This window comes from Varanus komodoensis, unplaced genomic scaffold (assembly GCF_004798865.1).
Source record: "Varanus komodoensis strain SLA01 unplaced genomic scaffold, ASM479886v1 scaffold95, whole genome shotgun sequence".
Classification (NCBI taxonomy): domain Eukaryota; kingdom Metazoa; phylum Chordata; class Lepidosauria; order Squamata; family Varanidae; genus Varanus; species Varanus komodoensis.
The window spans coordinates 1,207,123-1,223,690 of NW_025336658.1; the positions used below are offsets into that span (position 1 = coordinate 1,207,123).

A 16,568-nucleotide genomic window follows, 5' to 3' on the forward strand; every position below is an offset into this window, starting at 1 on the left:
CTTTTTGTGGCAATCCCATGGGAAGAGCCAGCTTCGCTAGCACCCTGGTGAAATGTAGGATATCTGGTTGGATCCTGCTTTGGGATCTGAGGAACCAGGGCAATTTCTCTTAGATTTCACCAGGGGACCTCCAGTCGAAATGGGGTCCTCACTACAGACTTGCTTCAGGAGCCGGCTGGCACTGGGGGTCAGACTAGATGGCCCAGGAGGCCCCTTCTGACCAGCTCTATGTTTCTATGTTTCTAGCCATGGAGGACAGGGGACAGAGAGATGTGACATGAGTCTCCTCAACACCCATGGAAGAGGGGAACTGCCAGCCAAGTCAAAAAAACTCAAAACATTCTTTCCTTTGTTTCAAGTAAAAGTGCATTTAGGAGTCAAGGATGAGGGGAAAGAACGAGAGTCAAAAGGAACATGTTGCACTATGCAGAACACTGGTGATTAATACCAGAAAAGAAATTAGAGGTTGGTGCACCTGCTCAAAATGGATTGCAGTCTAAATGGAATCAACATTGCACATACCTGCTTCCTATTTTTCTGTCCCTTGGGAAGCAGAGCTTTGGACTTCTCGGCAATTTTCTGTTGATAGAAAAACAAACACCGAAAAATGGAAATACAGTTCAGGATAATATTGAACAGCATACGAATCAAGTGCATTCACATTAAAAATAAAATAAAGTAAGATAAAGAGGGAAATGAGCTAATCCTGTGATTTAAGAATAGGGGGAAACTATTTTGAAAGGGTAGGCCTTTGAGAAAAAAAGTAATTTATACTTCAAGGGTGACAGGGTTATCAAAAGCACTTTAAAGGAGGCAGCCATCCATGCGGAGAAGTAGCAATTTGCCATTCAAGAACAGCCCCCTGGATGCAACCAGGCCATTGTGGGGGGAAACGCAAAGGGTAATTTTGGCACATGGTAATTTATTAAAAATAAATATATACATAGAAAATAGCATGCTTGGCTACTGAGGAAATCTGTGTTGCAGAAAAGAGAAAGGAGAGAAGAGGGAGAAAGAGAGAAGTACAGAAAGGAACAAGCAGAGCACAGAGTACTGGTCAATGCGTCACCTCCAGCTCCATCAGTCTAGTATGGGTGGAAGATAAATGCTGGGACAGGTGTATTTATGATGCTGGCACAAGATGATGGGAAGGAAATGAAAACAGGCCATCTTAAACACAGCTCTGGAGAATGGGGGGATGGGAGAGACCCCCGCATGAGCGCTGCTGCACCTGAAGATGCAGAAGGCCGTTCTTGGGGGCCCACCAGGGATGGGGCCTCGCAGGATCACCACCCATACAGCAGTCCTCTTCCATGCCACCTGCAATGGCGCCCGACACGGAAGAAGGATGCCGTTGCGCTACTTCGTCCCGAGAGCATTTGTAAGACCAGGTTGAGCACAAGAGGAAGTCTTGAGAAATGCTCGAGGGACAGGCTCTGGTGAGTTCCATCCGGAGCCTACCCTGGACCCAGAGTGTGAGCAGGAGGAGCGACAAGGAGTAGGGGGAGCTACTCCTGGCCCAGTCCAGGTACGAGTCTTGATTCCAGGTTCTGCACCGAGTCCTCTGAAGGCTGAAGGTGCACTTTTGTCTATAAACTCTGGGCAATGGGCAACCAGCTCCCCCTGGACCAAGAGCGCCCAGTTAAGCTCCCACAGATGAGGTCTCTTCAGCCTGAAGCACCACCTCAAGAAGGAGGCTGTTCCTGCAAAGAACACTGTCCTTCCACCAGATGGGGATGTTGGGGAATCTGTTGGATCCCATGGGCTCAGCTCCCCAGACTCTGATCCACTTTGTTGTGGCCCTGGGATGGAGCTCCTGATGAGCGTGCTAAGCCTTCGCACTGTCTTCTGCAGGAAGCAAGCCCTTGCAGTGTGCTAGCCACCTCCGTCTTCCGCATCACCTCCAGTAGCCTTTGTTTGTGCTGCTGCACCTAACGCAAAGAAGGGTGCCGGCTGCATGACCTTCTTCCACACGAGTTTGCAGACTTCCGCTCAGCTCTAAAGCTGGGCTATGCACAAAGGTCCACTAATGCTAGAGGGATGGATTCCACTGAGCTTCATTCCCAACGCTACCTTCAACTGACAGAGCTGTAGTGCCCAGAAGGGATGCTGTGCTTTGAGTCCTCCACATGGGACCACGCAAGGGCAGGGAGCCAGTGTGGAGGCCAAGTATCCTCTCGCTCACAGCAACAAAACTGCTCTCTGCAGTCCTGAACCTCCTTACGTGATCTCTGTCCACCACCCGTGCTCCTATCCTCACCGTCGGATTGTCCTCAGCTTGTTTTAGATCATGACACTTGTATCTGGTCCTTCCTAATTTTAGGGTTCTGTGGGTATCCTTTCATCCCTGAACAAACATACACTGTGACATTGCCTTTCAGCTTGTCTGTGCAAACTCTTGTCCCCAGAAGGCATGAATCGCAAGATACCAGCAAGACCTTCAGCCTCGCAAGCAAGGAAGCAGGGGAAAAAGTCATGAACACGGTTTGCTGTGGCAGATACAGTGTTGATCCTGGTTAACATAAATCATAGCTGGCAAATCCAGTTCAAATCTCAGTTTCCCTGGTGTGGTTAGTCCTTAAGCATTGTCAAGGTTGGACTGGGCAGCTTGTGGCTCTCCAAATGTTTTGGCCTATAACTCCCATCCTGCCTCAACACTGGCTCTTCTGGCTAAGATTCATGGGAACTGTAGGCCAAGATATCTGGCAGCCACAAGCTTCTCAATGCCTGGTTGAAGTAGTCAGATATAACAGCTAAGGTTCAAGACAACAAGCTATATTTAAGTGTTAAATCTGCTTCCTCGTCATGTGGAGTAAGCTAGCCAGCCAAGAAAAAGAGCTCACTTTAAAGGTGAGATCTTAGAATGACCCATTACCTTTTGGACTGTGCCATATCGCTGGATGGCATCAGAAAGTTGGTTCTTCAGCCGGTCCAGCTGTAGTCGTTCTTGCTGTAACAAAAGGAAGACAAAGTACCACCATCAGCAGGTAACAGGTCATCATACTTGTGCCAGAAACTGCCCAGAGTTAGGAAACTCGTAAGAGAGAGTGTCTTAAACTGTTTCTATGACTACTATGAGAGCAGGCACCACGTACATCCAAGATGAGGACTCTTACGGAGGCTGCACTAAGGGGTAATTATCCTCATTCTGGAGCCAAGTGCTCTTGTGTTGCCACAGCGCCTGTATTTCTAGGGATGATCTTCTGGAATGATTACTTGTAGCAATACAGATGGTGGAGGAATTCAGAACCACTACGACTGGCCTCTTTCACATAATGCCCACTCTATCTTCAGGTCACCTAGTGAGTGAGTGACTTTTCCTTATGAACTTAAGGCTTGTGGTCCAGCCAACCCAGGGCATCCTCCATGTTGGAACGTTTCTCCTGGCTGGGCCTTCCTTCCTGGGCAGTTCCAGCAGGCCCAATTCCTTTGGCCATCAAAAGGCCAACCACAGCCAGCATTGGTTACAGACATGAGAAACCAGATGTGGATCCATTCGGTTGTGAACCCCTCCAGGCAACCTTGGTCTATCACTGTTTCTCCACTGAACCCACCGTACACAATTGTCAGAGAGACCAAGGTACAGGTAAACATATAATTAATAGTATATGGTGCCCAGGCTATAGAATGCGCTCCCCAGAGAGGCCCGCCTGACACCAACGTTACACTCCTTCTGGCACCAGGTAAAAACCTTTTCGTTCAACCATCATTTTAATAATCAAGGGTTTTAGACGTTTTAAGATTTTTTGTTTTCTTTTCTGTTTACAGTTGCATTTCCTATTTTATTTTTCCCTTCTTATTTTTAGTTTATAATGTTCAACTGGATATGTTTTTAATAATGGTGGTTTTATTATTGTATTATTGTAATTTTATACTATGTAAGCCATCCTGAGCGCTTGTGCGGAAGGATGGGATACACAAGCTTGAAATGAATGAATGAATGAATGAATGAATGAATGAATGAGAAGCCCAGCCCCCCTTTTTTTTCCATTTTCAAAGGCGTTTGGTATAGAGAACAGAACATGTTGGTGTGATGCTGGCAGCCACATTTCAACCTGATTCCAATTTGACTCCTGGTTTTAAAAGCTCATCTTGGGTCAAATCTTACCTATAGCTCATGCCAATCAAACTGCCCAATATTGATAAATAAGATTTCACAAATTTAGTCCCTGGTCTGTCTCGAAATAAGCCATACGGACCTGAATCAAAGCACTGTGTCCCATTGTGCCAACCCCAGAAGCATGGAAGGGCGCTCCTTTGTTTGCAATTTGCAAACAGGCAAAGACGGCATTCATTGCGAGCATGGAATTCTCGCACAGACTGTTTCTGATCAATGGTTCCTTTGCCGACAGAGGGGGGCCCAGACTCAATTTCCTTTGCACTGGAGATGGACAGGGAAGTGGCCATGAATGGGAAAAGCTCATTTGCAACTGGAAGAGCTGATCTGACAATATACTCTATCAGGAAGCAGGAGAAAATTGATATGAGTAAGGGGATCATGCTATCGGGAGCCTGGCTGCAGTCAGGACAAATCTAATTCCAAGATATCAGGAAGATTTTGATCCTCGAAGAGGAGGACACAGAGTCAGTCACACACACTTGTGGTCCCATGACAAGGGCTAGCTCTGAATTCCCCAGTCCCAGGTGCTGTAGTGTCCCTATTTCGGTGCTGCAGCAGATGCTGGATATTCTTTCCAAAGCTAGTTCTTAGAGGACTACACAGGTGGTCCTTCTGCTTTCTCAACCAAAGGTGGAGAACACGCAGCCTGCAAGCTACATGCAGCGTCTTCCACTCTCTGAGTAACACCAGAATAACATAAAGTGCCGCTGACAGATTTTCCCATTCTTGGATAATTCTCATAGTACTCCTAATTTGGCTCTAGATTGCCTTCTGGGTAAGAAACATCTTATGAGAATATAATAAGAGTCCTGCTGGATCAAACCAAAGTTCCATGTAGTCCAGCATTGTGTTCACACAGTGGCCCACAGTAAACCCACAAGCAGGTCATGGGTGCACGAGTACCTTCTCACTCAAGTATCCCAGCACCTGGTGGACAACAATCAGGACCGGTAGCCAGTGATGCTCCCACCTCCTCCCCACATGTTCCTTTGTCTCCTCCTCAAGGTGATGAAACAGTACATGGCATAATGGATTTAGAAGAGACCATCTGTACATGTTTTAGATCCACAGAGGGTGTCTCACTCTACAGGAACCTATATTTAGAAGATCATTTGGAGATTCCCGAGAGGAACGTTGAGCAACCAAATCATTTGTTTGGTAGAAGGGCAAAAGAAATCAGGTTTTATTATTTAAGTAACATGGTGGGACAAGGGAAGGGGGAAGCCCAGAATGGTACAGAGCCGATATGCTAATTTAACACAAAGCCAGTGCGGTGAAGTGATTAAGAGTGCAGGACCAGGACTCAGGAGCTCTGGGTTCTAGTTCCCGCTCAGCCATGGGGCCCACTGGGTGACGGTGGGCTAGACACAGACTCTCAGCCCCACCTGCCTCACAGAGTTGATGATGTGGGGAAAAGACTGGGAGGAGGAGGAGGGGGAGGAAGAGGAAAGCTGCTCTGAGTTCTTCGTAAGAAAAAAAGTAGAATATAATCTGATAAATAAATAAATGGGGAGCATCAAAAGTCATTATGGGATGCAAGATGGTGCGGTATAACCGTTTCTTGAGCTGAAAGACTAAAGCTTCCTGCTTTTATAAACCACACTATCTTTATATTGTGCTTATTAAGATTAAATGAATTCTCTCCAATCCAGTCTTACTCCAGCTGAGCTTCTACTGTGCTCCCGACTTTGATAGCAAATACGTTAAAATGTCCAGAACGACTGTGGTTTCCCTCTTTTCTCTTTGGCATGTGCGTGTCCATGCATGCGCGGGCGGGCAGTTTTGTGTGGGTGTAAGTTCTCTTCATTTGACTTCCCATCGGACCCAATTTGTGTCCCAGAAAATGCCTCCGGATGGACAAGAAACGGCCTATTTCCTGCATCTCGATAAAAGACTGTGAGATGGAATCTTTCATTTTATCTCACCTCAGGTTTCATTTGCTAACTCAATAATCCCAGAGTTTACTGCTGCATAAAAAGAAAAAAAAGTGCTGTGTTTCCAAGGACTGCTGCATACTTTAATCACCATCTTTTTATTTGTTTCAATTAGCTTATTTCTAGTAGCAATCATCTTCTACCAGGAGAAATGGAATTGGTCAGTTCTCGCAGGGCATTTGGATCTTTTACAGGAACCATGTGGTCCTGGCCATGCAGAACCTTCAAACAGTCAACAGGGGTTCAGAATTTAGTTATTTCATTTTTATACTGCTCAATAGCTGAGGCTTTCTCAACCCCCCACACGCACACACAGATGTGCAAAAGCTAATTCGCTTAAGACAAGAAAACCACAACTGCGACAGCGATTGAATCTGCTTAGTAACAGAGCAGCAGTACGGAATAAAACGCAGTGTTAAAAATACAGTGGAAAAAGCCAACTGTGAAAAATAAAGGGTCTTCACCTGGGTGTCAACAAGAATACAAAGCAGGCTGCAAGCACAACTCCTTGGGCGGCTCGTTCTGCCCCCAAAGGTCCACCTCCTGGCAGTCACCCACCTCACGTGCTCTAGAAGGGCTCCCAGAGAAGGACCCCTGAAGGTGGATCGCAGGGTCCAGGCAGGGGATGGGGCGATTCTTCAGCTAATCTTCAGCTTTTTATTCAAACACTGTTTTAATTGTTAATATTATTTATCTATTTTATTTTTCGGGCCAGGTCGACTCATATTATATTGTTTTATTCTGTCCTTATTTATTATTGTGAGCCGCCCCGAGGCTTCGGCGAATGGGGCGGCATAGAAGCCTTCTAAATAAATAAACAAATAAATAAATAATCTGCCCCCAGCCATTTAGGGCTTGGAGTGTTAGTACTAGCACTTTGAATCATGAGGGAGGAGGCTCCCGTGGCTAGTAGCCTTGCTGGCCCTGGGCTTCCTCCTTCACCAGAGGTGGCCGGCCTGCCTGCATGCTGAGATGCTGGGCAGGCAGGGGTCTTGCACGGATCCTGCAGGCAGCTGCTTTGCCCCCGTGGATATGGAGCACTGGACCGGATGGACCTTGGGTCTGATCCAGCAGCACTTCTCTTACATTCTTACCTTGTCTTGCAATCAGGCCCAGCCTTGAACTGGCGGCCTGGGCAGCTGGAAGAAGACCGGCATAATAGGTTCTCATGAGCCAGTCCCCATTAAAATCTAGCTGCTCCTGAGAAGTTACCGAAGCATGGGTAGCTGCACTAGGCCTCTGTCCAGAGAGGTGGCAGTCGGCATATCCGCTTGAGCTGACGAAAGGCCCCTGTGCCACCAAGCCCACTTTGTGGCTCTGCCCCAAGCACCACGGTGGCCCGGAGCTCATCCCAAAGGGCCGCCTGAGACTTCAGTACTGTGCTGGGCACATCAAGGAGCAAGGCTTCGCGGGTCTCTTGCTGAATCGTGTGCCTTTGAAAGCACTGCCATTTTCTGTATCTGCGCAGAGGCACAGATCTGAGGTTGCATCTTATTCAGCAAATACACTTCTTTTCTGTGAACTGGACACCACAACATCTTTTTAATGAGGACCTGTATGAATCAGGTAACTAACGGACGTGTGATGCACTGAAGCTTCTTTTACCCAAATGTTTGGCAATGTCCACTAGCTGCCTCTTTTTGGCAGGAGGTTATAATATGGATAAACTTTGCATAGGAGTGTTCTTTCATCTTCACTACTTCATATGCTCCCTTAAATTATTTTTTGTTGTTGTTTAGTCACAAAGTTGTGCCCCCACATCACGACCCCATGGACCACACTCCTCCAGGCTCTCCTGTCCTCCACCATCCATTGGAGTCCACACAAGCCCACACCCACCGCCCCAGTGACTCCATCCAGCCACCTCATCCCCCTTCTCCTTTTTCTATCAATCGTTCCCAGCATCAGAATTTAAATCATTTACTTGCTACTAAATTAGCATTACTTGGATCTTAATACAAAGTCAACATCAAAAAACTTTCCGTGTTCCTTTGAGGTCTCACAACAGTGGAAACATAAATGCCCACTTTCAATACAGAGGATTGTGGATCATTTTGTGCTTTCAAAATCAGACACCACTTGCAATGCGTAAGCTTCAAGACTTCTTGAAGCTTTTGCATGGTTGTTTTTATTCTTAGCTATATTTTCATCTGGTACACATTTCATTTGTACCTCTTATACATTATTTGTTACAATTTATGCAAGAAAATTGTATGCCTGTATACATATCTATCTACTTATCTTATGGTTTTGTTTTGCTGAAAACCCCAAGAAAAAATACCAACTGAGAATAATAGAAACATTTCCTATTAAGAGCATGTGACTTCATTTTTGATTGACTGGCTGACTGATTTTAAGAAATACTGACATGTAGAACATTCTTGAGAATTCCACCCCCTGCAAATTATAACAGTTTCAGAACGTGCATCAGCGGAACCCTTCATACATTTACCTGGGAGTCCCATTTAACTCAGTAAGGACAGGGAGTTCTATACATGCCTTCGCTTCTTACCAGACATTATCTCAAAGACCACTTACCCTAGAAGAACCCCGAATGACCTCAGACAACTGCCGGATAGCATTTGTGCAAGTTGTGACAGTTTTGTTGGTCTCTTGCTGCGTCGTGTGCCTTCAAAAGCAAACAAAACACATCTAAGAGTCGTCACAAACATTCAGAAGTTATCCCAAAAGCCATCCCTGTAAACAAAACGGGACGCTCCCTTGCATAAGTACTCCGTGTGGGTTTGCATGATGGTGTTCAATGGCAGCACATTTTCAGCATCATTAAAATGCATTTCTGTGCATAGCACAGATAGCCAGCTCTCGCTCTATCTCACTCTCTCTACAAAATACAAAAATTAAGCACATACGAAGAGGGACATAAAAATGGCCCTTTTCTAGAGGGTTCCTGGTGTGGAATGGTCGTGTAAAAGAAAAAAGATTACCCGCCCCCCCCAAAAAAAACCATCCAAAGGAAAAGGAGAAGCAATGCTATGTGCTTTCTATTTTTTTCCTTCTCGGTCAACATTGCTCAGCGACCCAAAGCATTGAGCAAGCAAATTTCTCCCTTGTCAAGGGGTGAATCTACTTTGCTTTCTTTTTCTCTGAAAATCAGGGAGGGCCTGATGAAAAATAGCAGCAAGGATTTTTTGACTGGCTTCCTGCTCTCTCGCTGCACCTCTTAATACGCAATTCCCCTTTATATCTATCTCCCTTTTTGGAAATAGGTTTAATGGTACAGCACAGAAAATAAAAAGTGAGGTTAATCTGAATAACTGCCTGCAGTGTATCCCAAGATCTTTCATGCCAGCTTGTGCTCCTACATCATGGTGCATCGAAGCCGAGGGAGCTGATCAATCCATCCACAGTAAATCAGTACGGGGACACTCCTATGGACCCTAAACATCATCTGAGGGGCCATGGGATACATGGGCTCCCCATTCGCAGGCAGGGACGTCACCTTACTTTAGAAGTGTTGTGCACATGTGCTCTGATGAGCTTCCCAAATGCGCATGAGAGACAGCCTGTTTGGTGGGTCTGATCACTCAGAATCTGAGGATGCTGGGGAGTTGGCTGAACCAGCCGAGGCTCAGAGCTCACACTCTGATAATGGAATGGTTGTAACAGGCAGGGCTGCACCTGCAGACTCCCTCCCACAGTACCAGTCCAAGATGCTCTGGGTGAAAGTAGCTCAAGGTCACCCAAGGGCCCCCGTCTCCCCAGCAGTGGGGATGAAACAGAAGAAGAACAGGACAGAGGAGGTTTGGCAATGGGGAGTCTCTCAGATGGAGGATGCCAGCCTCCTGAGGAAAGGGACTCAAGGACCTGTTGTCACAGCTGCAGGCTGGCCCAATTAGAGGCTCAGAGGGTAGAACACAGGCCGCCTGGATCCACAGCGCCCTTCCTTCCAGAGACTGGCCCCGAAGGGTTCATAAGCAAAGCTTTGCGTAAAGGGAGCAGAGGGGGGTCAACACATCTCTTGAATGCTTAGAGTTTTCTATGTGGAATAAAGACGCGTAAAAGAAATGCTGGAGAGGCTGTCTTGCTTGGGAGGGAACACCTAGCTCATGGCAGGAAGGGTGAATTGGTGGTCGGGCTTCTCCCCTGCCCCGGAACAGCAAGAACCGGGGAGAGAACAAAACTAGATGATCCTGCAGGAGGACTAGGGAGGAGGCTGCAGAGGGCCTGGTTGGAATTATCTGTGCTTCTTCCTCTCCCCTTCCCTCCCTCTCTGAAGCACAATTGCTAGAATTACAAGCCCCCTGCCCACATGAAGCAGTAAGATGGGGAGGCTCCTCTCCACCTGCCCTGTGGACTTCAGCCTGGCCAGGAACTGGGTCCATGGAAGCCACCAAGTTTACAAGCTTCCATCTTTAAGGGCACAACCTGCAAGATGGTGCCCCAAGGCTACTTTGATTTGGCTTCAAAGATGGAGTTGTTTTCCACTGAAGCCTTGGAGCTTTGCTATTGAGAGCACCAGCAAGCATCCAGGTAACCCATGCTTTGCAAGAGCCCGCTCACATAAATGTAAACACGCAAGACTCAGAAGTTCAGAGATCAATTTATTATTCCTGGAGTGCAGACTTGATCAACACAAGAAGAATCCTGCACCTGTGAACTCTCTGAAATGAAGCGGGGGCTCGTGGGGGGAATCAGATCTAAAGGAACGGCATGCAATCAATCTCCTGCCCTGGGCAGCTTGGAGGTGATGAGTCCTCTCACAGCTAAGAGCACTGCAGGAGAATGCAAAATTCATCTTTGAGTAGAGAAGTCGGGCAGCTGGATCTCTGGAAGACCTGCAGGAGATCCATGGGGATTTCCAACACTAAATGGTTTTGAAGTAAGGACCACATTCCCCCCTCCCCAAAATAGCCCCTTCCTCAATTAGGCAAAAAAGGGGGTGGGAGATGGGGGGCAAGATTAGATTTGTGTGTGACGGGATTAGTGCCTGAGATCCAGTTCTGGAGATGAAAACTTGGGCTGTTGGGCTTTAGCTCCAGGTATCTCCTTCCACGAAGGCACCTTCATTTCCATGAAGTTCAGGTACCCACCTGAAGGGTAAAATTGAAGCAGACCAGAGGGGGGCCACCCCTTGAATTGTAGCCTTCGTTCTGGCCCAAGTCAAGCCAGTGTGCTGACTTCCACTTTTAAAGCAAACCATGATGTGCTTTTTTCAAAAGATGTGCATACATTCCCAGCCCCACTTTGCTCAGTTTCCATACTCTCTGCCTGTAAATGGAGCCCAGAATTAAGGCACAGTTCCCTGGCTTAAAAGAATAATTAAATAAAATATGCAAATTGCAGCTTGTTTTAAAAGGGGATGCCAGGAAGAAATCCTCAACTCAGCCTGCTTTCAGCTCTCAAATGGGCAAGGTGACAAAAATCCGCCAAGCACAAGTGGGACGAGGTTCTCCGTGTCCCTCTTCCTGAGCCAATATTTTGCAACAGGGACCAGTTGCTGGGCTTCAGGGTTCCAGTGGAGCCTGCCCTTTTCAGTATATTGCAAGCGTGTTCTCTTTCGTGTCCAACTTCCTACTTTCTCTCACAGCAGAGCTGACAATTTTCTGATGTATATCTCATCCTCACTTTACGCATGGTATGAACAGAAGGTCTGCCGTTCCCCCCATTCTTCCCTGCCTTCCCCCAATTATAACTAATAACCATGTTATTGGCAGCAAGGAGATGGATACACATTTCCATATCTACTGGCAGGACCAATTATGATCTCACATGGCCAAAGATTGTGAGCAACCAGATCTAACAGCAACATATAATCAGTCATTTCCTCTAGCCCGATCAAGTACTAACATCCAGAATCTCATTATCTTAGGACATGTCTGATAAATTGGACATACACCTTCCTGGATAGTATTACAGCATCAAAGAGGCATCATTAACTCCAGCAAAGCTTTGGCTCAGTTGGATACATTCACAACCCACATCGCGACCCATATTCCACCCTTGCTTTCACAGACTAAAACAGATTCCCCAACCCGAGGCTCTCCTGGGTTTGAGGCCTTATCTCCCGTCAGCCCAAGACGGCAGAGCTAATGGCCATGGAAGTTTGGAGTCATCGCCCACACCTTCAGGCCCCCACAAGGTCAGGAAGGATGTTCCTCAGGCAGGACCGGCAGGACTGGCCCAGGACTTTCTGCCACTTCCAGCAAAGGATGGTGCCCCAGTCCATCCCACGTGCACAAGAAACTGGGCTGGCAGATGGACCCGTTTCTCAGCTGTAATGACGCAAGCAGGCATCCTCTGAGCCTGAAGGAAGCAGGCATGTTTAGGGATTGCACAGAAGGGCAAACAGGGCTTTGCTCCCAGCAGCTGCTACTTCAGGCACTGTTTTGCTCGTGCGTCTGGGGCACAGAGCAGTGGGGAGAGCCATGGGGTGCCCCCCAACTGATCCTGGTGCCTTCAACTTCACACACCAGTCTCGTGTTGGATCTCCTGGCCTACCACGCAATGCCTTCAAACCCAAGTGCTTCACTGGAATCCAGCTCACATTTTGTTGGGGCACCAAATGTCTCTCCTGCCCCATTCAACTCAAGGTAGAATAACAGAAGAGCAGAGGTTGAAGAGACCTTAAAGATCAATTCAACGAAAAACAGCAGCAGAGGTAGGCAACACTCTTGGGCTGCAGACACATCTGGAAATTTGCAGAACGATCCAGGGCACCACCACAAAATGGCTGCCACAGGAGGCATGCCAGTGCCATCCCAGAGCATAAGGAAACAGTTAAAGCAACAAAAATGTTCCCCACATTGTACTACGACATACGTTTTCCCCAGAAGGTCTCCAAGTAAGAAAATGACCACCATCACTCCTACCATCATGGCGGGTCGCACCAGAGGTAGCAACGGATTCTATAAGGATTCCTTGCGTTAAAGGCGGCGGCAGGGGGTGGGGGAAGCACATCCTCAACAGATGGTCATTCTGGGCAAAACGACGCTCGTTTTTCAGCTCAAAGCAGTGGCTTTTGCACCCACAGCAGAAAACATCTTGTTTGCCCTGAACAAATATGCCATCCATGAGTACAAGACCGCCAGGTCCCCCTCTATGGAAAATTTTTGCGCTGTTCACCGGTTTACGACGAGAGCTCCCGAGAGCATCAAAACAGCGAACACAGGTAGAACAGCTGCCTGTGATTAAAAAGGAAACACACAGCAATTTAATGCACAGTACCCAGCAATCCTATAAATGAGAACTTAGTGTACCATGAAGACCAGCATCTCCTCAGCCACAGAGCAGTGCTCCAGATACATATTACTGAATTAAAGAGAGAGGGAGGCGAGGGAGAGAGGACGGGTCTGTTAGTCTCCCTGTGCCAGCCAAAGCATCACGGAGAAAAGCACACAGTGTGGCTGGACTTAAAGACTCTTTGTTGTGTCAAGGAAACTTGGCAACGCGGGCTTCATCCTGCCACCTCATGGCGCTTTTTCTCCTTGGTGTGCCCCAATGTTCAAAGCATTTGCTGCTTTGAGTGCAAGTCAACTTAATTACTCTTTGAAAGCACAGGTGTCTTCCCAAGGCCAGCTGGCCACCTGGCACAATTTATCGGTGGTGTAACCAAAAGGACCATGGCACACAACCCGAGTTCTGATGTGGAGAGCGGAGCTGAGTGGGAGCCGAACACAAGAACGACACTGATTTGTATTAGTCAGCTGTAATTCAAGAAGGGGTGAAGCGCTCCTTGGCTTTACTAGCTTTAGTAACAAGAGCTGTCCTTGAGTCAGTGCTCAACGTCTTCATGGAAGACCCCGCCTCTCCTTGGCTGCCTCTTTGGCACCGAGCAAGCTTTAAGGTTTTGTTATTGGTGTACAAAGCCCTAAACCAGCTGGTACTTCTGTCCCACCAGCCTTCCTGGTCCCTGAGGTTCTCAGACCACTTGCAGTGGTTCTGCATGGAGCCAGGGCCTGTCTGGGGCCACTTGAACTCCTGCTCTGTGGGGCCCCGACTGGTCGGTGTCGGGCCGTCACCAGCAGCTTCCCATTTTCAGCACCCCCTGGAGACCTCCTTCCCCCAACAGCCCTTCCCTGAAGAACCAGCTAGTCTTGAGCAGGCACTGGCTCTCAAAGTTTTCATTCAGCATTTCTAGGAGGAGGAGAAAGCAAAGGACTCCTTTAACTGCCCTCTTCCTGGGTGTGTTATTAGATGTAAAGTAGTGTATAGATCAATAACAGCAAAAATCTATGGTGGTTGTCTACATTTGCTGTCTTGATACCCTGTGTAAAGGATGGAATTAGATGGACTGCGCAGAACAACTTTGCTTTCATCCTTTTCCCAGACAGCCTCAGCTGGAGGGCAGTACAGAAATTCATCACCATGATCTTATTGTTGATTATGCTTCCATGCTCAAACATGAATGTGCCTGAAGGAATCTGAATTGGATCCAGTTTTAGTCATACTAACACCAGACCCACTTGAATCAACAGGATTTTCCGTAGTTTGCTCTAACTAGGGTTTGTCTGGACCACACACACCATGGGATTTCTGGGTATTGGAGAATCAGAATGCAACTTGGGAGAATTTTGCACCTGCTCAGCCAGAAAGCTCACTGGATAATTTGGAAATATTACAAATATAATGCAATAATAACAATATGGAAATGTGGTATACCAATTAGTATCTTTCTCTGAAAAGTTTCTCCTCATTCTTGGATTTGTGATCATGTCTGAAAAGTGCACATTTCTGAAAATTCCACACACTTAAAATGCATCATAAGTACAGGTTAGGGGACAAGTGGCTGGAGAGCAGCACTTGTGAAAGGGACGTTGGGGTACTGGTCGACTGCAGGCTGAACTTGAGTCAGCAGTGTGATGCGGTGGTCAAGAGGGTGAACGCCACCCTTGGCTGCATAGCCAGAAGGGTGGCTTCTAGATCGAGAGAGGTGTTATTGCCACTCTATGCGACTCTGGTGCACCCGCAACTGGAGTATTGTGCTCAGTTCTGGCCCCCTCATTACTGGAAGGATACAGCCAGGTTGGAGTCAGTGTAGCATAGGGCCACAAGGATGGAGGCCGGTTTGCAGGGGATGCCATATGAGGCGAGACTGAGGGAACTGAGTCTCTTCAGCCTGGAGGAGACTCAGAGGGGATATGTTGGTGACATGCAGGTATGTGATGGGGTGTCACACAGAGGTGGATAGAGGCCTGTTCTCCCCTGCAGAGGGGGGCAGGATGCGCTCCAACAGAGCCAAGCTCAAGGAACCAAGATTCAATTTGGATGCCAAGAAGCACTTCCTGACAGTTAGGACCCCGAGGGTGTGGAACGGGCTTCCACGGGAGGTGGTTGAGGCCCCACTGGTGAGGGTGTTCAAGGATAGGCTAGACATGCACATGGTGGGCATGTCGTGAGCAGAGACAGCTGGAGCTGGGGGTCAGACTAGATGGCCCGGGAGGCCCCTTCTGACTCACTCTGTGCACAGAAAGGCCCATTTCATCCCACTCCAGTATAGACGAACGAGGTATGTGGGAGGAATCCATCTGGAAGTGGGAATCCGTCGGATGCCCTGGGCTCGGCTCCCCCAGACTCCAGCCTGCTCGCAGTGGTCCTGAGCCTGACTCCCCAGGGAGAGTGCCCAGCGTTCGCAGGATGCGCGCTGGGAATCGCTCTCCCACACCAGCAGCAGCCCCAGGAGAAGGCTGCTGGGTGGCTCTGTGCACATTCCAGGTCAAGAGATGTGTCAGTGATGCTCTGCATGACTCGGATACGCCCACACCAGAGTGCCGTGCCCTGTTCTGGCCTCCACATTGTAAGAGAGACGCAGCTAGCTGAGCATCAGCTCAGCACAGAGTCAGAAAGGAATGGTAGCCAGGTCGGGAGGGAGGACGTATGGGATGGGATTGAGGGAGCTGGGTCCTTTCAGCCTGGAGAAGAGGAGACTCCCAGGGGATCTGTGGGCGACATGCAGGTATGTGAGGGGGTGTCACACGGAGGTGGGTGGAGACTGTTCTCTCCTGCAGTGGAGAAAAGGATGCAGTCTGATGGGACAAAGCTCAAGAATCTGGGTTTCAGGTTGGAGGTCAGGAAGTACTTCCTATTTGCATCCCTAGGATATGTAATGGGCTTGCAAGGGAGGTGGTGGAGACCCCATCAGTGAGGGCATTCGAGGAAAGATTGGACAAGCACATGTTGGGTATTGCACGAGCGGAGCTGGCTTGGGCTGGCAGTCAGACTAGATGGCCCGGGAGGCCCCTTCTGACTCGCTCTGTTTCTATGCATTCGCTGATTCCCTCTCAGCTCAGCTTGCTTCACAAGACCAGCTGAGCATGGGAAGGAGTCCATGGATGCTTGACGGTTACATTCTACTGGGGACCATCCCAAGCCTACAACAGACTGAAAACGGTGGAGCAAATGAAGATAGGAAAGAGCCATGCCGCACTTCAGGGTGACGTTCATGGAATTCAGCAAGTCTGAGCTGCTTTTGTCCTCCCATCCCTAGTCCAGCCCTGCTCCCTCAGACCAGATTCTACCCGTCTAAAAAGAGCTTCACTGGATGCCTTTGTGTTCTT

At 48.1% G+C, this 16,568-nt stretch overlaps 1 protein-coding gene across 3 annotated transcripts in view; it reads right to left on the reverse strand.

The window, feature by feature from the left end:
• Positions 1-16,568, reverse strand: part of TSNARE1 (t-SNARE domain containing 1) — a 372,223-nt gene that overhangs the window by 182,194 nt on the left and 173,461 nt on the right. For all 3 annotated transcript variants that reach the window (XM_044418957.1, XM_044418956.1, XM_044418958.1), the window contains 3 exons: positions 8,593-8,683; positions 2,876-2,950; positions 523-579 (listed from right to left, as the gene is read on the reverse strand). In XM_044418957.1, the coding sequence (XP_044274892.1) occupies positions 523-579; positions 2,876-2,950; positions 8,593-8,683 (223 nt within the window). The remainder of the gene's footprint in view (positions 1-522; positions 580-2,875; positions 2,951-8,592; positions 8,684-16,568) is intronic.